Raw genomic sequence first — 21360 nt, 5'->3', positions numbered from 1 at the left:
GGCTGACACCTCAGGACAGGGTGGTAGGAGGACACACAGACCAGTCACAGCTCCCTTGGGACGTGCTCGAGTAGTGGAGTTGGGTTGTGTGAGAGGCAGGGGAGAAACTGGGGACACAGACACACATCAGCCCCAGGCAGTCAAGAGAGAAGAGCTTCATTCTGGTCCAGAGAAAGCAAGTGCTGAGAAAAAACAGGCTTGGGCTGCTAAAGAAACTCAGCCAACAGATGTGATAAGTAATAGTGGATAAGCAAAAATTCCCCAAACTGGTAACAGCTGAGGCTGGAAGGGTGTCAGGGGCCCTGAGGAGGCACTGGGGCTGGGGAGGAGCTGCCTGCCCAGTGCCACTGGCACTGCTGAACTAGAGGAGAGCCAGACATGACATGGGGGATGGAAGAGGCCTACGAGGGCAGCAGCCCTGGCCCCTTGGGGCTTGAAGGTCTCACAGGCTGGGCTTTCCATCACTGCCCTGACTCCTCATAAACACCCCTTTACCTTGTCTTTGAGCCCCAGCAGGACCAGCACCTCCCAGAAGAGCCTGGTGCTGCTCCCAGACACCCAACATGCCAGCCCCTGAGGCTGCCTGCTCTCCAGCCTGGCACCACTCAGAGCAGCTCATCTCCTGCATCCTTTTATTAGTGAGACAGTGAGCTCCCACCTCGGGGCTGGGCACTGACAGGGCTTTCTGTGCCCATCCAGGCTGCAAGGTGCTTGTTGGCTCTTCTAAGGCCCAGCCTGAGCCATGTGTCACCCCCAGGGCCTGCCCAGCCCCTGCCACAGCTGGCAGTGCCAGCCCATCCAGGCCCTGCTCTGGCACAGATCCTCTGCTCCAGTCCCAGTTGAAAAATGAGGTTGGAATAAGGAACATGGTGCTGAGCAGCGGAAGAGCCTTGGCCAGGGAAGGGGGATTTGCCATGGGAATACAGCAGGGTCCCTGGCCTGGCTGCACATGAGCCACTCAGTCCAGGCAGAGGCTCCTGGACAGGACAGGGCCACTGTGAGACTGCCCAGCACAGCCCAAAGCAGGACAGTGAACAGCTGGGGCACCTTCCTCAGCAAGGGAAAGCTGCTGTGAGCTGTGCACACATCCCATCCCATCCCTCAAGATCCTGCAAAGTCCAGCCTGGTGCCAAGGAAGGGAGAAGGGCTCTGGACCAGACTCTACACTCCCAGCTCCCCTCCCCTGCTACATTCCATCCTGGACAAAGGCAGAAAGATCTATACAGTATAATACATATATATTTCACTATGAAATAGCAATTTCATTCCCTGCCTTCTACTTTATGCATCCTGAATTATATGCTTTTTTTTACATCACTCCAGAGGGCTGGTGGGGCTGGGTGGGTTCTCATGCGAGGCAGTTGCTCTCCCTGGAAGTTACCACAGGACGCACCAACAGCTGATGTGGCAGGACCTAAACATGATTCCCATCCCTCCCTCTCCCCTGCCCCAGCTGCCCCTTCCCCAGCAGCAAGGGCAGCCTCTGCCCCGGCAGCCAGGGCTCTCCCAGTCCATTTTAGTGGTTTTTCAGTGCAGATCCATGACCCCCCCCTCAGCTGCTCTGAGCAGCTGTGGATGGAGCGGGAGCAGCAGCTGAACCCCCGACATCGCGGGTGTGGGAGGAGCAGACCGAGGCAAGGGGAGAGGTGGGGACAGTGCAGCATGCACACCGAGCGGTGACACCCGGGGCACACCGATCACCCGGCACACCGAGTGTGACACCCAGAGCACACCGAGTGTGACACCCGGAGCACACCGAGTGTGACACCCGGAGCACACCGAGCGGTGACACCCGGGGCACACCGAGTGTGACACCCAGAGCACACCGAGTGTGACACCCAGAGCACACCGAGTGTGACACCCAGGGCACACTGAGCAGTGACACCCGGGGCACACCAAGTGTGACAGCCAGGGCACACTGAGCAGTGACACCTGGGGCACACTGAGTGTGACACCCAGGGCACACCAAGTGTGACACCCGGGGCACACTGAGCAGTGACACCCGGGGCACACCAAGTGTGACAGCCAGGGCACACTGAGCAGTGACACCTGGGGCACACTGAGTGTGACACCCAGGGCACACTGAGCAGTGACACCCAGGGCACACTGAGCGGTGACACCCGGGGCACACCGAGTGTGACACCCAGAGCACACCGAGTGTGACACCCAGAGCACACCGAGTGTGACACCCAGGGCACATTGAGCGGTGACACCCAGAGCACACCGAGTGTGACACCCAGGGCACACTGAGCAGTGACACCCAGGGCACATTGAGCGGTGACACCCAGGGCACACTGAGCAGTGACACCCAGGGCACATTGAGCGGTGACACCCGGGGCACACCGAGTGTGACACCCAGGGCACACCGAGTGTGACACCCAGAGCACACCGAGTGTGACACCCGGGGCACACCGAGCGGTGACACCCAGAGCACACTGAGTGTGACACCCAGAGCACACCGAGTGTGACACCCAGAGCACACCGAGTGTGACACCCAGGGCCCGCACGGCCAGGCCCGCCCTGCCCGTGGGGGGAGCCGGGGCTGCAGCCCCAGGGTGAAGCTCTACCAAAGGTCAGGCCCTGAGGAACAGGGAATCCCGTCCGGAGGCTGGGTCACCGGCCAAGAGCTGTCATCACTGGAACCAGTGCAGAGCCGGGTGTCAGGTGGAAGGAGAAACAATCCTATGGAAAGAAAAGAAGGCAAATGTTTTAGGGAAACACTTAGGGAAGGTGTGCTGGGGAGCCACTGTCCTGGACACTTGCAATGGCACTGGGAGCACTGGGGCTTCCAGTCACTGTGCTGGGACTCTGTGGGTCCTGCACGCTGCTGCAGCAGCTGGGAAAAGGAAAGGGACAGCAGGTTCCAGCTGCTGTTGGGTTTGGGCTCCAGTAAACAAGGTCAGAATTTTATATCCCTTTAAATGAAACCTGCAGGAGTTCAGCTGCTGGTGGAGCTGGAGCACAGCCATGCCCAGACCCGTTCCACAGCAGCAATGAGCTCACCCCAGGAGCTGTCACAGCACAGTGGCCGTGGCAGGGAAGGGAGCTGTCCCCAGCACCCACCTGGCTTCCCGTGCGCCCCCAGTCAGTCACATTGTCCGGCTGTACTCGATGCTGCTCTTGGCAGAAATGCCAGACCAGGGCAGGAGGCTGCAGAGGAGGCTCTGGGCTTGTCTGTATATCCTCTGGGGGATGGAGCACGGGCTCAGGCTGGCCAGTGTGGAGCCAATGTGCTGTAGGTAGTCAGTGGCCACCAGTTAAGGACAGCAACACTTACACTGTAACTTAGCAAAGAACATAAATCTCTCCTGGAGTTGCCCTGCCTGCAGGGACCCCACACAGTGGAAGCTGCTCAGCTCAGTCAGGTCTGCTCCTTGCAATCTCTGCCTCCACCTTTCTACCAAAGGCAGCTCTGCCCTGCCCTGGAAAGGATGGCACTTTGGGAATGGCAGCTCCAGCCTGTGTAGGAAATACCTCCTCGAAGCAGTTCCCTTTGCACTCCACAGAAGATCCTGTGAGGAGAGCAATCCATCCCTCTGCCCAGGGAGGTTGGAACTGACCAGCTACACCCAGGAAGGATCAAGTTTCTTCTCCATGATCCGTTGACCTGAAACAAATCCCCTAAGTCAGTGTGGGAGCAGCCTGCTGAGATCCAGGCCAGCCCAAGCTCACAGGGGATCCCAGGTCACAGGAAACAAGACCAAGGGGTTTCTCTGCCCTGTTCATGGCTAAATCCTGCACCCTAGAAGCCAAAGCACACCCAGAACTTTGGCCTAATGCCAGCACTCGCTCTCACTGGCATCCAACTTGCTCCAACCATCCTACATCAAATAACTCTAACATCTCCTTCCTTCCAGCTTCAGATTAAACCCACAGCTGAGCAGATTTCAGTTCCCACATCTACCCACACTCTGCTGCTGTGAACCCAAAGCAGGGTTTGGCCTCCCTCAGCAGCCTGCAGGGAAAGGATATAAGATTGTCCAGGGTGGGTGCCCGCCGTTGATGTACAGGACGTAGGTGAAGCCATCTTTGAGGACCCCTCGGATGGAGTAGTAATAGGGCAGGTAGTGGTGCTGTTTAAAGTCTCTGTTTTCATAGAAGTTTATTGCTGTGTTGTTGGTGGTGAGCACGTGCAGGTAGATGGCTTTGCAGTGGTCCTGGGCAGTGGTGGAGATGTGATCTTTCAGACTCTCAAGCAAGAGGGAACCTGTTGAAGGGAAGGCAGCAGGATCACAGTGTGTGTGGGGCCCAGCTGAGCCCTCCTGCACCAGGGATTGCTAATCAGGGATTGCTGCACACACCTGGAGACCCCAAACCCCACCCAGTTCTCACAGGACCTTCTACATGGTTTTCATACATGGTCTCACCTATGAGCATGGCTTCAAAACCCAGAGATTTTAAAGACACAAACCTCTGACTCAATAACCACAAGGATGAGGCAGAACTTTGTCAATACCGCTCATCCCCAACAGAGAGCTCCTGGCTTTGGGCAAGGTCAGTGACTCATTTTCAGTGGTATCAGTTGCACCCCATACATGTATTTATTTTAAAGCCATTTGATGCAGCACAATGTCAAAACAGGACTTCACAAGCAGGTTATTCTATCGTGTCTGCTGAGCTTGAATCAAAATCTAAGAACTACTGGGATTTTAAGACACCTTCTAAGGAGGAGTGGAGACAGCCTCATCCAACCTGCATTTGCTGCAGCCAGCAGGAAAAACCAGAGAGGGGTACAGAGGATCCTCCAGCCCCGAGAGACAAACCCTGGGGTTCACCCACACCACCTCAACATGCAGGACCCAGCAGAACCTGCATGGGAGCTTCTTCCAGCAGGTGTGGTAACACCAGCCTGAAGATTCAGCCTGACTAACACACAGGGGAGATGGCTGCTGCTGTTTCACAATCCCTAGGGCCTGCAGGACTCCCTGGAGGACCCACAAGATTTCAGAGCAGAAGTCAACAGCACTGACTTCATTTTCTCTTGACACTTAGTGAGAATCTGTATCAGCCAAGACCAAAAAACCACTGAGACATCACCAACAGAGCAGTTCCATTTTGTTATGAGATATTCCAATCTTCTACCTCACAGAAATCCAGCTGTCCTGTGGTTTAAGAACAGCAGAGAACTAAAAACCAAACCCTTTTACAGAAATCAGAGCAAATCAGAGCTTTAGTGCTCAGAAGCATGGCTGGAGTGAAGAGCCTCCTGCATGGAAGGCTACAGCTTCAAACACCACTAGGAAAACTCAAGAGAAAAGTCTCAGAAAAAGCAGCAGCAGCTTTTTATAGGTTGTGTTCCTACAGGTGCAAGCTCAAAGTTTTTGAGAGAGCACAGCAACATGCTGTGCAGATGGAATGGATACAGGAAATACTGACTCTGAAAGGACAAATTTCCAGCAAGATAGAACTGGGAAAAAAATAGGATTTGGATATTAGGAGGAGACTGAAAACCACCATAATTTTACAGAAAGACCTCTTTACCAGCTTCTGTGATCATTCTGAGCTACCACTTTCTTCTTTGTACTGGAAAATTCTCTCCAGTGGCATTTTAATGCTCTCACCAAGGACTCTGTGGTCATTTCTTTGTGTATCCTCTAAGTTCATACCTCTCCAAACATGCCTGGGGGAGAAGGGAGGACTTGGAGGTGCTGAGTTATACCCATGTCCACTGCCAAACCTGGCCCATTCCCTTCTGCAGATCAGAGATCCACATCCTGCCTGAAATGGCACCACAAGGGCAGCACTTGGTGACAGAACCCAACTGCTCTAAACAGAGAAAACCTTTCTGACTCCAGGATTTCAAATGGCTGCAGGAAAGCTGCATGTGGCAGCAGACATTCAGAGCTGACTTGTACATTTGAGATCTAATCAGGCACAAGTTACATTATTTTCCAGTTCCCTTTGTGGTTTTCTCACAGTTTGTTCTATCTGTTGAAGATGAAAGATTAAAAGCAGCTCTGTTTTCTGCCTCAAGGATCAGACTGCTGAGACCCAGAATGAAAATAATTTCAAACCCTGCTTCTGGGTGAAGTTCTTACACTTTCAGACACACTCAGCAGCACCAGTGTGAGTTTTTGGTGTGCTCAGCTGGCTCCTGGGAACAAGACTGACAAATGCCTGTGCACTGTGGAAATATTTGCACATTGTGTTGTGCCCACACCAGTAAAAAGCTCCCAGTGCACCTGCACTGTCCCACCTGCTGGTACCAGTCACAGGTAACCCTTTCCCATTCCCTCAGGGACACTGCAGGGAGATACTGGAGCTCCTTCAGTCACATCTGGCAAATGCACCAACAGCTGGCACTGAGCAGCATCTTACCTATTCCATGTTTTCTGAACTCCTTCACCACTCCAAGGCTTAGGATGTAAGCGACTTGAGTGTCCACAGGAAAATTGGAAGCTAGGATATCTCCATCCTGCACAGAGATAGGACAGGTTTTTTAACAGGGTACCTGGGGAGGCACAGGAGAAAGCAAGAACCCTGCACTGAACACCTGAAAACAAGGCTAAAGCAGGAAACTTCTCTGAACAGTGTTAGCTGAAGTTTTTGGCATGGAAGTTAAAATATCCAAGCATGGGGCTATTCCTATTTTCACATCATCCTCCCAGAGGCAGAACACAAACCATGCTTGGGTTTAGGGACAGAACTTGCTTTCTTTACCAGAATGATTCAAAGTGCCAGCTCTGGAGCCACCCAGCAGAGTTTAGATCAACCCAGCAAGTCCTTGTGGCCTGCAAGGTGCACCTGAGCTGTGTCAGCTGGGGAGGACAAGGAGCACATCCCACAGCCCCAGTTGCCCAGAGCAGTGCCTGAATAAACCCTTGGCTTTCAGCTGGTCTGGAACAAGAGCCTTTTGCAGAAGTTGCTGAAGATGCAGCTCCTGACTATGATGAGCTTTGAGATGAAGCCAGACAGCTGAGGTGAAGAGACCCATGTGCTGCTCTGTGCATGTTGGTTATTGTTTAACCACATCACTGAGGGCCTTCCAGGAGTTAGGCACTCCCTGCACTGCCCCTGCCTTTTTTGTTAGTGCTCTTTTCCCATGCTGTCTTCACTGACCATCTCTTCTTTCCCTCCCTCCTGGCCTCCCAGCTCTGTTATCTCTGAAGTCCAAGCTCTCTGCAGACAGGTTAGCTCCCCTCAGGGCCTGGGACAGGGACTGTGCAAAGGGAGGAGTTTCTGCAGGAAGTCACCAGAGTGACTCACCCAGCACAGCTAAGGAAGCTCTTATGAAAAAAAGAGTTTTGTGCTCCCACAGCTACACCAGCCATGGCCAGGGATTATCCTGCAGGATCTGATCCCTCAGCTCTCCATGGGGGCCATGCCCCAGCAGGAAGAGCCTCTGTGGTACCACACAGCCCCTCAGCCCGGCTCCATTAGCTGGAAATCAGAGTGTGCTTCACTCCTGACATGAACTCAGACCAAGTGTCTGAGCAGGGCAGGAAAAACCCCACCCCAAACAGGTCCATGCCCATTGCCCAGAGCATGGGGTGGGTTCTGTGCTGCTGAAGGCCAGGGTATCACATACCTCTTTGTGCACCTTGGTCCTGCTCTTGATCTCTGCCACTATCATCCCCACGATGGAGCCTCTGTAGGTGGCTGCGAGCGAAAAGAACTTCTTGTTGGAAGTGATATCTCGGTACCATGAGTCAGGGTACCTGGAAGGAACCACAAACACCAATGTCTGGGTGTGCAAAGCCCATGGGAACAGGCACTGCAACCCCTTTAGTGGGTTCCTTCATGTAATGGCCTGCTGCCTTGCTAAGAGAATCACATCTTCATCTTACAGTCTTTGCCCAGAGCTTTCACATCCATCTTTAGCAAGTTATTTTTAAATGCAAGATCCATCTGCCCTCATCTAAGAGCATAAGGATCTCATTAATTTGATACACAAGTAAAAAATATGCTGCATATTGATAGGGACAAAAAATCATCACACCACCAGCCTCCAGTTCTCCTCCTCCTTCTGCAGCTACTAAAGGGAAACTACTGTATGTTCATTTATTTCCAAATGAGAGTTCAGCATGTCTTGCCTCTAAAAGAAATCTACAAACTCAAAATATTATGAATGCTTTTGCTGATTTGTTACATTTTATTCAATCTTAATTATAATCTGCTAGAATTTTCTATGAAGCTAAAGTTAAAAATCCATGAAGTCTAGAGCTGTATGGATGCTTTAGGCCACAATTCTGTCAGTGTCCCCCAGAAAAGCTCCTGTGCTTGTGGAGCCATGGGCATTGACCAAATGTGGGTCTGGGGAATTCCCTGGGGCAGGCTGAGATCAGCTGTAAGGGAGGAGCAGTGCTCAGTTCCCCAGGACATTCAGAGCAGCCCTCAGTTCAGCTCTGAGGGTGCTGCCCCAGCCCCAGGCTCCAGGACACAACTTCCTTCCACAAGCACAGGGATCCTTTTTCCTGCAGGTCTTGCCCTTTCCCACCACATTCAGTCTTTCTCAAGAAGCTGATCCATCCCTTTAATGACAGAACCCATTTTCCTGCCCAAATGTGCACACAGGAAGTTTCTGATGACTCCAGTACAGGCAGCAAAGGACCTTTGGACCAAAGGATCCACACTGGGCACCAATGGATGTATTTGTTCTGGTTTAGGGTAAATTTTGGAGAGAATTTTTATAGGTTTTTTTTTTTGGAAAGTAGGTTTGGGAGAAATTATTAATTGGTTTGGGAGAATTTTTTTTTTTTTGAGAAAAGTGGGAAAAAATTATTAATTCCAAATTTAACACAATATTTAATATTTAAATTGAATATTAATATTTAATTTAAATTAGTGATTAAATATTAATATTTAAATTAACGATTATATTAAATTTAATATATTTAATAAATTATAATGAATTTATTAAATAATGAAATTTAAATAATATTAAATAATAAAGCTTTTCGTTGTTTTAAAAGATGATAAATTTTGAAAGTTTTTTTTGGGGTTGTAGTTTGGTTTATTTCGTTTTTTATTAGGTTTTTGGTGTTGGAAATGTTTGGTTTAGGTTTGGTTTGATGGGTTATAGGTGTGAGTTGCTGGTGTTTTTTTGGCTGTTTAGTTAAGAATAGATATAAATAGGTTTAAAGAAAAGGATAAAAAGAAAAAAAAATTATAGCTTAGGGATTTTTTTTTGTTTGACTTATTTAACCACGGTGCACAGAAGATTCTCAGCCTGCTGCTGTCCTGGCAACAGCCCTGAGGCTCCACAGAGCTGGAGCAGTGCAGGTTCACCCCTCTGCCCCCAGAGCAGGCACATACTCTATTGGGAACCAGTCTCCACAGAGCTGCTTCACCGTGTCTATGTCATCGTGGCACAGCAGGCGCAGGGTCACATCCGTCAGTGCGCTCGGGGGCACCTCCTCTGTCATTCACGCCTGCAGGGAGGAAGCGCAGAGAGCTGCAACACAGGGGCTGATCCACAGCACCTCCAGGGGCTGACCCCACAGCACCACCTGGGGCTGACCCCACACCAGGGGCTGACCCCACACCAGGGGCTGACCCCACAGCACCACCTGGGGCTGACCCCACAGCACCACCAGGGGCTGACCCCACACCACCACCAGGGGCTGACCCCACAGCACCACCTGGGGCTGATCCCACAGCACCACCCGGGGCTTCTCCTGGAGAAAGGGATTTCCCAGGAAAGTGAGTTTTCAGGGGAGATGAAGCAAAACACAGAAACATCGACCTGAGAAAGAACTCAAAGCTGTGCTGGCCACGGGGCAAGCCCAGCTCCCAGCTGAGCCTGACCATCCCTCCAGCCCCAGGTCCAGGCACATCCTGGTCCCTGGGAGCACAGGCTGGTGGCTCTGTGTGTGAGGAGCACGTGGCCACAGCCCTTCCAAAAAGAGCATTAAATGAGCCAACAGCCTGCCAAGTGTACCTTATGTTGCATGGAGCTCTTCAAATGTCCATGCAGCACCAACATCTTGTTAAAACAAACCTGAACAAACAGCTTAAAAAGGAAGCACTGCTAGGGGAACGTTTAGAAGGTCCTCTTGCACAACCCTGCCATCTCCAGTGAGCACATATGCAGAGGATTCCAACTCTAAAATGTTCATCTTGTTTAACCTATGCTGGTGAAATGAGATCTAGTTTCACTTCCCCTCATTCCTGAGTGCCACAGCTCCTCCCAGCCCAGCACAGAGCACTCAGACGCAGAAATCCCAGGACACCTTTTCTCCACAGCCCTGCCACCATGTGCTGAGCACAAACACAACATTTGCTGCAATGTCTTCGGCCTTTTTTAACAAGCACCAGAGGGAAAGAAGCAAGTGATAGCTAAAGCGGTTGTAAAAGCATTTGTAGCACTGAGGGATGACTGGAGAACACATTTGAGGCATGGCAAAGCCCCACATGAGACAGACAAGGTGAGTGGAGACAGGAGGAGTCATTTCCTTAATCTCTCTCACTCTGACCCTCCCTGGTAAAAGAACCAGACCAGGATGCAAATTAGAAAACCCCAAAGCCACCGCCCTTAACAAAAATAAATTACTTAAAATTTTTACTTTCTTTTCCCAATTTTAAGAGTCTTAAGTCTTGGTTTCAAAGTTCCAAGTTATAAGGGAAAAGCTGCACAGAGCAACGTTTGTCGGTGCCCTCCTGTGAAAAGGGCTGCTCAGCTCTCCAGTGCTCTTGATTTAAAGCTCAGAGCTCAAGGAGGAACAGATTTAAACACACTCCCCTTTGGATTGCATGTGCCATTTGAGCAGCTTCTACACAAATATTGTAACTGGCAAAGTTACAACTGCCACTTTGGGCAATTTTAGGTTGCCAAACTTACAATTTAGCAATGAATTATAAATTATAAAGTTAATAAACTTACTTGGACAAGCTCTCAAGCACACGGTGAGATTCCCTGGGTGTGCTGTGCAAGGCCAGGAGTTGGACTCAGTGATGCTGATGGGTCCCTTGCCTTCAGCATATTCTGTGATTCTACTCTGGCAGTTACAGTCACTCTGTACAGAAATGGATCACTTGTTCCTCTCCAAAGAATTCCTTAAAAAGCATCACAGCTATTTTCCAGCCTGTTCCAGGACTGTGGCTGCCTGTTTACTGAGCAGCCCACAGCACTCACACTCAGCCCAGGTGCCAGTTTCAGAACAATTTAAACCCCTACAAAACCTGCACTCCTTGCTGCCTTTACAACTTCTTTCACACTCCCAGAATTGGCTCAAGCCCTCAGAGGCCAACTTGGAATCTGTATCCTGTCACAGTGGTGCACACACTCCCCACCCCCAGCCTCTGGTGACCTTTTAAAAGCCTCAGCTTCACCCCAAGGGACCCTGAAGAAAGAAGGACAAGCATCTGCTGGCTGAGGCTCATCTGACCCCCACCACTGGTTCTGGATGCTGTGGACCCCAGTCTCAGCCCTGCTGAGCCCTTTCAGAGCTGTGACACCACAGGATCGTTTTCCTTGCAAAGTTTCAATGCTCCTGTAAGGGAACACCCCTTCTCAGCATTAATAAATCAGAGAGAAATGAAACCACCATGCCAGAGCCACGGTTTTGCTAATGAGTAGAAAAGGCAGGGCAGCACAGGACACATTCCTGTGAGGATTAGTCCGTGTGTATTTAACACCGTGTTCTCAAAGAGCTGGGCAAGCATTACACATTATCCTGGAGCTGAAGCCAGCCTCCATCAAGTAATCCATGGCTGTTTTGTTGAACAGGATAATCCCCCTCCCCTCAAATTCAGACACCCACGGCTGGTTGTGTTTGCAGGGACTCAATCCAGATGCTCCAGGACATTTAAAGGACATTTGGGACACCCATTTGGCACTGTGTCCTGCCCTGGGGTTCAGGAGAGCAGAGCTGTGTCCCTTCCTCCTGGCCAGGTGTCGCTGCTGCTGGAGGAGCTGTGGGAAGTGGCTGCTGGGATCAAGAGAGAAGAAATTCCAGGCAAATAAATTCCCTTCATAGCCAGGTGACAGCCTCTGGGTCTGCTGGGATACCTGGAAAAAGCCCCAGGAAAAAGAGCAGGTCCCGGCCCTGGGCACAGCCTGTGGCAACGCTGTCCTCAGCACAAACTCCTGAACTCAATCTCAGCCAACACAGCGACCCAAGTATCACCTTCAGAGCCAACTTAAGACGACAAAATACATGTTTGAAAGCACAAAATAAACCAAAAGCACTATTAGTGTAAAACAAAACCCTGGAAGTTAAAAGAGCCTTTAGGGGTTTAGAGGCAGCAACACTGACAACACAAGTTCTGACCTGTGAGACCAAAGGGTGGCTCCTGTGAAGCCAAATGCAGGCTCCAGGGGCATGTGGTGAATTAAAGGGTGCCCATGGCCACTTGGGAAAGCCAAAGTGAAGTTATCTTATTTCTTTTAATATCTTTTTCTCAGATGTCAGCCTTTGGTTCCCATGCTGGCCACGGTCTGGGAGGATGTGGCCAGCATCACCCACTGTCCCCTCCTGGGGGCACAGCGACCTCACCTTCTGTCCAAACAGGAAGCACTTGTTCAGGAGGATTAGAAAATGAGCCAACTTTTCATATTTTATTGAACATTTCATGCTTACAAAGGGATTGGGCAGATAAACATTTGGAAAAGCTCTGAGGACAGCCTCTTACAAAATCCTGCAGTCAGGAGCAAGTAGAGCTAGAAACTGAGCATTTAATTCCCTTTCTTACCTAAAACCTGCAGATATTAATGCACAACAAATCCATTTCAAAAATACAGGAAAGTTTTAAGCATTTTGACTAGTTTTGGCCTTGCTCTATTGAAACAAATCTAGCAAAATGTTTTGGCCTCGAGTGTATTTGGTAGCTCAGAGGAACCTGGGAAATTCTTATGACAAATATTTAGCAGTAATGGAAGCTGGATGAAAAGAAATAGTAAATGCATCACTAAACAAGCCAATTTGACATACAATTTTAAATTAAAGTACATTGTGAGGCCTGAACTTGCTATTTAAAAACAATGTCATGAATCTTTGGCATCAATAAGCTATAATGAGCTAAAGAACAGCATTTCACAGTTGTGTCAAAAGGCAGCAGAGCCATGGCAGGGCCTCCAGGGGCTGTCCCTGCCCACTCAGCACATGGAGCCAAGCACAGGCACTGCCAGTCCCACCACCAGCACCTCCTGAGCCCATGGACAAGGAGCAGCTCTTGTTTAGAGCCAGGTGCAGGAACAGTTTCTTTACATGGACCACATGCTTCACAGCTAAGACAGCTCAAGCTTTTCTCAAGAGCAGGAGGAGGTTTTCATTCCCTCTTAGAGCTTCTGTATTAAAAAAAAAATAAAAATCCTAATAAAATCTACATAAGGTCACACTTCTAGAGAGACAGGCAGCCATACAGAACCGGCACTCAATCCAGCAGGGTGCTCAAATGAAGGATAAAGTGTGATGCTTTGGCAGACAGCTGCTTAAACGTGTTTGAAAATCCCTTCAGCACTTCCATATCTACAAAAACCTGGCCAAGTGGTTCTACAAGTTGAGATTTCCCTTGTTTAGCACTGTTAGACAGGTTTTAACAATGCTTCTGCCTTGTGCATCCTGCAAAAACGAGTTGGATTTCACCAGTGAACAAGATGCTGGTTTCATTAATTTTTGACTTCAGCTTCCGAGCAGATAAACTCATGAAATTCCCAAATAAAAATTTTATCATCTAGCAACAAATATCACTGAATTTCCTAGCAGAATAAAAGCCAGGTAATCTTGGTTTGACTAAAGCCAAACAAATAATAACTAGGATTGTTTACAACTCTAATTCCCAGTTAGGGATGTATTGACTTTAAATTTAGTGTTCACACAAAAGCCAAAGTGAAGGAATCTTCTTCACTTGCAGAAACAAAGCTGGATCGAAGTCCATCAATACCTTTTACTTTACTTAAAAGCTAATTGAGATCAATTCATCCTACAGAAAGCAGCAGAGCTGCAGGGAAGAATAAAGAGAAGGCCTGGCAGGCTGTGGGTGTTTATAAATGGGTGACATCATTCAGGGTGCCAATAATTGTCCCTAAGGCACCCCCAGCCTGCCCTGTGTCCCAGCACCCCCAACATTAAACAGTGCAGATCCTCAAACACTCAGGATGAAGATTTTCACCCTCAGGAATTCAAAGCATTCACTTTGAGCACACTCTTGCTGGATTATTAAGGATTATCTGCCATCCTTCCACAGAAGGAAAAGATGAAGTTTCTGCAGTGACTGCCAAGGATGCCCCACGAAGGGGCTGTGCCAGAGCAAGGGCAGTGACACCAAACAACCCCCGGGGCACAGGGAGGGGCTGGCCTGTCCTGGCAGCCTCTGCCCAGCACTGCAGGGCATGTCACAGGGCCTCTGCTTCACTTTAGACATTTCCCTGCACACAGGGACAGAGATGGATTTCCCTGTGCCTGGTTCCCTCACAGCAGAGATGCTGCTGCAGTGTCACCACCAAATCCTTGTTTGCAACTCCAGTCACCATCTGGACACTGCTCAGATCCCGGTAACACCACATTGCCAGGAAAGAAAAATTAATCACATTTGACATCCTCTCTCACTTGTAAGTAAATAGGATCAAACAAAGCCCAGAGAGAACCTAAGAGCTACCAAAATGCAGGATTTTAGCTGTGACTGAGCACCACAGTACCCAAACCAGCCACAACCTGCTGTTATCTTCCAGAACACGAGCAGGAATTCTCACAGCTCTAAGTCTCTCTACCTTGTGCTGTCTGGCACTGGGGATTTGATTTACATGAAACCATTCAGTCTGAACCAGTCTAATTCCACAAAGCAGTAGAGATTTCCCTGCTGCATTTCATTCTCAGCTAACTGTGTTTTTAGGTTACTGGTCTCACAGGGAATGTTCCACACGGACACCTCTGTCACCAAGCTCCTTTCATTGAGTACAATGAAAGTGCAACTGCATTTCAAAACATCCTGGATTCATCACCAAGAATCTCAAAGAGGCACTTCCAGGACTTAGGGCAACGTTATCCAAGCAACAGGAGCCAAATTTTTAAAGATATTTAAATACTTGGCTTGACAGCTTCTCAGTACTACTTCAAGTATGGTTATGGAATAAAGAAATGTAGGTTGGAAAGACCCTTTGGGGTTTAACCCAACTTAGATCAGGTTGCTCAGACCCACATAACATCAGTGAGGAGCAAATCTCTTCATCCTGCCTGCAATCAGAGCAGTCCCTTTGGATCTAAAGGCACAGCTGGAAGCTGGGGTATCAAATGTGCTGCCTGCACCAACACCCCCAGCCCTGCCAGTGTGCAGTGCAAACACACCTGACAGGGCATTTGTGCCACTCTGCTTATCCATGGAATGCTCCTGCTCCTTCTAGGAGTGCCCAGGGGTTCCTTTGGGACAGGCAGCACACAAACCCCACAGGGCAGAGCTCCCCTCATCCCCACTTTGTTAACAAAACCCACAGAGCCCGGAGCCCACGGTCACACACTGAGCACTGATGGTTTCACCTCCATCCCTGTGCACTCAGCACATCCCACAGCAGTGCTGCCCTGCACTGCCAGCCCTTCATTCCCTGCTCTGGCAGAGGCTTGCAGTGAGTGAGGTTCTTAATGAGAAATCTGGGACAAAATTCTGTGCCTTGGTCTGAAAAACACACAGTACTGTGGGGGGAAGCAGGCCCTGATTATGGGACTTCACAACAGCCCAGAACACCTTTTGATCCACATTTCTCTGCCTTTTCCACCAGAATCAAAAGCACTGAGCCTCCAAGCCCCTCGTGGGCTCCAGGTCACTCAGGGCTGTGCACCAGCTCAATACTGGAGCTCCTCAATATTTAAATTCCTTCAATAGCAGCTTCTTCCTGTGCAGAAAACTGCTCTCCCCTGCCCTGGCACATGAGGAACACACCAGCTTAACCCAGCCCTGCCACGTGGATCCCATCTGTCCCCAGAGCCCATCCCAAGCACTAATGGGATTCTCTTGGGGACATCACTCTGCAGAAAGGAGTTTGTCAGTGCCTGGACTTTCCTGTCCAGTAAATCCACCCAGGGCAGTGTGCTTGAGTAGCACCCCACAGTGGAGGATGGAAACAGGCAGTGAGCTCAGGGTGTTGTGAGGAAAGCTGAGCTCTCCTGAGCCCCAGGGAGGCTGCAGGGTAACCTTGGGCTGAGATGAAACATCTGCACCAGTGAACTGTCAGGTGTCCTCAGCCAATTAATAAAGAATCACATCTTCTGAGAGAGCCAGGCCAGCATGGCAGGAATACACACACAGCTGAGCCCAAAGTGTAACAACTGGATCATTTTACTCTGCAAATTTACTTTTAAAAAGTAAACTTTGAAGGAAGCAAAGCAGGCTTCAACCTGTGTACTCCTTCCTGAGCACACAGAGACCAGGAACAGGCACTTGGATTTGGATCCATCCATACACTGCCATCACTGTGCTCAGCTTCTGCTGTGATTTCAGACTCCCAGCTAACACCAAATACAGTTGGATTTTACACCCTCCTCGTGTGGAACAGCTACAAGAGCTTGGCCAGAGCATGTTGAACTGTGACAGCCAGGACGGCAGCACTGTCACACACAGCCTGGGCAAACCATCCTGGCAATCAGCCCTCCTCCTAAAGACTCACCCCAGATGGCTCAGACTATTTTTCCTCAGCTCTGAAATACTGAAAACGCCGTTCTAAGAGCAGATTTGTGCCTTGTCTAGAGCTCCACACAATTTTCCACTCTGCCCTCATCGAGGTGTGCACAGCACAGCACTGAAAGGCTCCAAGTCAAACACCCAGGATCACTGTCATTGACACTCTGGCCTCCTGCCATGAAGGATCAGGATTTGAAACAGTCCCCAAAAGGATATGAAAAGGTGAGAAGGTAAAATGTACTTCTACCTGTGTAGCAAGCAGTGGTTATTTATTAGAAATAAAGAACACTTACTGTTAGTGAAAATCCTTTTATACCCCTGATCTTCTGCACACTCAGAGCAGGACTTGTCAGACTTCCAGCAGCAGAAATCATTAATGTTTTGTATGTGGGTCACTTTCTGGGCTGTTCTTTCACCTTACAGCTCTGGAAACACGACAGGAGCCGTGGATTTCACAGGAGCCAGTCCCCAAAGGAAGTGTCTCTGAAGCTCACAGCTCAGGGCCTGGCTTCCTGCTGCCCCAGATACAGCAACTCCTCTGGGGAATGGCAAACAAGAATCTCTAAGAGGGTTTTGCTGTTAAATCTTTTCTTGTTAAGAAGAGGAAGAGAAAATCTGCTTTGAGACAGGGGCACTGTGGGGAGTTCAAACCCAGGGGTCACAAAAGAGACACACTGACAACAAGCTCCTGGCTGGAGGGCAGATTTCATACACAGCAAGGTTCCTCTTCCTCCAAAAAACAAACAAAAAAATCCCCAAACAATCCATCACACCTGCAGGCCTGCTGCCTTTTCTGAGTTTGAATAAAGAGCCACACAGAAAATGTGTGTAGTGACTGAAAAACAGCCAGAAATGCAGCCTGCAAACCCGTGGGGAAGGGAACTTGAGGCTGCCTCCATTTCCTGCACACTGTCCTCATTATGGAGCAGCACTGACAGAACCCAGCCCCTCCACCCTCACAGGAGACACCAACACAGCTGCCCAGAGCTTACTGCAAACAAGGGCCTTTCAAATAAAACACATTTTGAAAAAGCTTCAAAAGAACATTCCTTCCTCAGCTGTCACACAAGTGCCCCAAAGTGAACACCTGTCCAAGATTTGCCTTCCTTTCCTTTCCTTTTTCCTTTCTCCTCTTTCCTTCCTTTTTGCTCTTTCCTTTCCCTTCTCCTTTCCTCTTTTTCTTTTCTCTTTTTTTTTTTTTTCTCTTTTCCTTCCTTTTTGCTCTTTCCTTTCCCTTCTCCTTTCCTTTCTCCTCTTTCCTTCCTTTTTGCTCTTTCCTTTCCCTTCTCCTTTCCTTTCTCCTCTTTCCTTCCTTTTTGCTCTTTCCTTTCCCTTCTCCTTTCCTTTCTCCTCTTTCCTTCCTTTTTTCTCTTTCCTTTCCCTTCTCCTTTCCTTTCTCCTTTCCCTTTTCCTCTTTCCTTCCTTTTTCCTCTTTCCTTTCCTTTCTCCAAGCATGAAATTCTCATGTTCAACTCAAAAACTCCACTGCTGCTGTTTTAAACTAATAACATTTAAAATGGGTTCTGGCACAGCTGTCTGCTCTGACAGCCACAGCAATAAGCTGAGAAGCAGAAATTAAAAACTTTATTAAAAGGTGATGTTGGGAAACTGAGCAGCTCCTGTTCCTACCTCTCTGCAGGGAGGGAAGTGGGTGGGGGGACAGAGTGAAACATGAAGCTCAAAAAGATTTTTTGCAACACTTTTTGAAGTGGTTTTTTTTGCCAAGTCTTTCTGAAGCCCCCAGACATGGTGTGACAGGTCAGACCCAGGGAGGGAGGAGCGATCCCACCCTGAGAGTTTTGGTTTTGGGCAGCACTTGGCTCCCCACTTTGGAGGCAAGGTGCAGATCTGAGGCAGATTTTTCTGCTGTCACCCTGAACAGGAATTGGTTCTCTAAAAGCACCTGAACAGGTCACAGAAGGGAATCCTTGCCCTGGGAGCTGCAGGATTTCTGGATCAGCCCTGCCAGGAGGTGCCTGAGTGTGCAGCTGGAATTGCTCAGCTATTCCCAGCAGTGCTGGCACCCTGAGTCAGGCACAGCTTCCCCATGGATCCCACTGGGAGTGCCTGGCTGGGGGCAGAGAGGGGAACAGGGGCAGGAAATGACAGAATGGCTTTGGGCTGGCAGGACCAGCTCACATCAGCTGCAGGCTCTGAGCCCAGCACTGACTCACAGACCCAACCCTGGCCCAACCCTGCACTCAGAACACCCCCCAAAATCCCTCCACCAGGAGAAAAACCCCATCCCCAAATAAAGATCATCCTTACTGGCACAGAAATAACACCAGACACGAGAGAAGCAGCAGCGTTTGTCAATAACAATAAATGCAGATGCTCTGTGGGTAAAGAGCATTTCCTGAATTCCACTGGCAGCTCCCACAAAGTTCCATCACATCCAACTCCAGTGTGGAGTGACACTGGTTTGGGAAAAGAAGTGAAAATGAAGAATGCCACAGGTTTGCAGAGGCATTCCCAGCACAGCCACTTCCCAGAGAGTCAGACACGAGATTTGCCTTCAGCACCTCAAACAATCTGCTGAGAGGAACAGCAGCTTCAAAGAGAAAACAAAACTGTCTCAGCACCACTAAGAAATGGCTCTTCCTTTGCCACCAGGTTAGAGCAGTTTGTATGATAACAGAATTACTTTGTAGCAATTTTTTAGCAAAAGAAAACCTTCTGCTTTAAAAGCCTGGTCCCTGTCAGGGCTGCTGAGGGGGTGAGGCTGCTCAGCTTTATCAGGTTTATCTTAGAAATGCTCAGGTTTATCTTGTAAATGAGCTCACACATGAATTATCACACTCTGGGACACACCCAGCAGTGGGGTTTGGGGTTTTTTTTTTGGTTTGTTTTCTTTTTCACTTCACTTGTGACACACCTGCTGGAGTTTATCCCAAGAGACAATTGGATAATCTGGAAACACACCAAGCTCCAGTGCCCCCAAAATGCTCCCATAAAGGCTTCTGAGGACACTGACCTGGACTAAGGGGAGTCTGTGGCAGATTAAAATAAATTAATTAGATTAAAATCATTTAGGATGAATCCACAGTGAAAAGAGAGCCCATTCAGCAGGGCTCAATGGAAGAGGAGAGGAACAGAAATGCAAAAGTGGCTGAGGATCCTTTGGGGCAGGGCACAGATCTCCAGGATGGTAAAATCTAAAATACTGGCAGCTGCAGAAAGCTCCCACAATGCCAAAAGCCAAGTAAAACTGCAGGCTGGTGGGTAAGACAAGAAATGGAGCTTGAAGGAATGCAAACATTTCCAATTTGTGTTGAGCACTGCAAGGAAGAAAAGCACCCAGGCTCACAGGGAGAGCAGCTGTGGCCACAGCAAAGGAGGACACTGGGAATTATCAGAATAAACAGAGAGGGGAACAAGATCCATCTAAAAGAGTCTGGTCTGAGGTCGGTGCAGGCATTTAATGTCTCTGTGTCTGTGAATTAAACACCAGAGGGCAAGGAAACGTGGCCAAGGGTCAGGAGCTGAGCAAGATCACCCAGCACGGGCTGGGCGCTGCTGTAGCACAAGAGAATCGGGACAAACCAACAGGCAGGAGCAGGCCGAGCTCCCACTCGGGTACATCGGGACCACAAGGAAACGCTCCCACAGCGGGACACAGAAATAATCTGAGGCCGGGGACCGAGAGCGGATTGTCCCGGACACGTTTTAGCTCCTCCTGGACACAGCAATGCCGGTGGGCTCCACACCGCCAGCCGAGCCCACAAACGAACCGGAGCAAGGCCGAGCAGCTCCGTTCTGCGCGGGGAGCACCGGGCAGCCCGGCCTTCCCCGGGAAACCCGGCCGCGAGGGGCGGAAATGGGGACGGACAGGCGACACCCACGGCACCGTTACCGGGAAGGACGGGAGCGCACCCAGGGCCCCGCGCCCGACGGGCGGGGGGGATGCCGGGTTGCCATGGCGACTGCGCCGGGCCCGGCCCGTCCCGGGAGAAACGGCCGTGACAACGCCAGCCCCCGTCCCCAGCACAGAGACGCCCCCCAGAGCCTTCCCCGCTGACCTGGGAGGGGCGGCGGACGCGCCCTCAGCACATCCCGGGCGGCGGAACCGGACGGAGAGCGGCGGGCACGGACACCGGCGGCACTTCCTCAACCGGGCACCGCGCAGTAACGCGCCTCCCCATTGGCTGGCCGCGGCACACGTGATCGTGGGCAATGCGCATGCGCACAGAGGCGCGCAGGTCTCCTGAGGCCACGCGGGCGGCGCCGAGCGGGGAACGCGCTCGGTAATTAAGGGAGGGGTAATTAAAGGAGCGTCCTCAAAATCCCTCCGGGACACACAAAATTGCCCCCCGGGTCCCACAAAATCCAACCCAGCATCCCCAAAATCCCCTCAGGGACACCCAAAATTCGCTCAGAACCCCGAAAATCAACGCCGGGACCGCCAAAATCCTCTCAGGGACCCCCAGATTCCAACCCAAGACCCCCAAAATCCCCTCAGGACCCCCGAAATCAACCCCGGGGCCCCCAAAACTCCACTCGGGACCCCCAAAATCTCCTCAGAGACCCCCGAAATCCACCTGGGACCCCCAAAACCCCTCAGGGACCCCCCCCCAATCTCCTCACAGACCCTTCAGAGGATTCAAGACCTCAAAAATCCCCCTCAAGGACCCCCAAAATTGGGTCAGAACCCCGAAAAATCAACCCTGGGACCCCCAAAATCGACCCCGAGAGCCCCAAATTCCAACTGGAGACCCCCAAAATCCCCTCAGGGTCCCCCGAAATCCACCTGGGACCCCCAAAACCCCTCAGGGACCCCCCGATCTCCTCACAGACCCTTCAGAGGATTCA

General features: G+C 50.3%; 1 protein-coding gene across 1 annotated transcript; it reads right to left on the bottom strand.

Annotated features, from left to right (window-relative positions):
* Nucleotides 1-2104: 2104 nt before the first annotated feature.
* NAA60 (N(alpha)-acetyltransferase 60, NatF catalytic subunit) lies at nt 2105-20742 on the bottom strand. The gene is made up of 7 exons (XM_030958117.1): nt 20571-20742; nt 9256-9371; nt 7529-7658; nt 6319-6415; nt 3973-4207; nt 3064-3246; nt 2105-2682 (listed from the first exon to the last, which is right to left on the bottom strand). Exons 2-6 carry the CDS (start codon nt 9363-9365, stop codon nt 3090-3092), a joined length of 729 nt encoding a protein of 242 aa, XP_030813977.1. The 5' UTR covers nt 9366-9371; nt 20571-20742; the 3' UTR covers nt 2105-2682; nt 3064-3089.
* Nucleotides 20743-21360: the final 618 nt, after the last annotated feature.

This window comes from Camarhynchus parvulus, chromosome 14 (genome assembly GCF_901933205.1).
Source record: "Camarhynchus parvulus chromosome 14, STF_HiC, whole genome shotgun sequence".
In the NCBI taxonomy this organism is placed as follows: domain Eukaryota; kingdom Metazoa; phylum Chordata; class Aves; order Passeriformes; family Thraupidae; genus Camarhynchus; species Camarhynchus parvulus.
This window is presented reverse-complemented; position numbering and strand designations above follow the sequence as displayed.

Coding starts and splice junctions, on each gene's coding strand:
- NAA60 (XM_030958117.1), bottom strand. CDS start 9,365: ATGACAGAGGAGGTGCCCCCGAGCGCACTGACGGATGTGACCCTGCGC. Junction 6,416..7,528: donor GGACCAAGGTGCACAAAGAG/GTATGTGATACC, acceptor ATCTCTGTGCAG/GATGGAGATATCCTAGCTTC. Junction 3,247..3,972: donor CACCCACCCTGGACAATCTT/ATATCCTTTCCC, acceptor ACTGGTGGCCAC/TGACTACCTACAGCACATTG.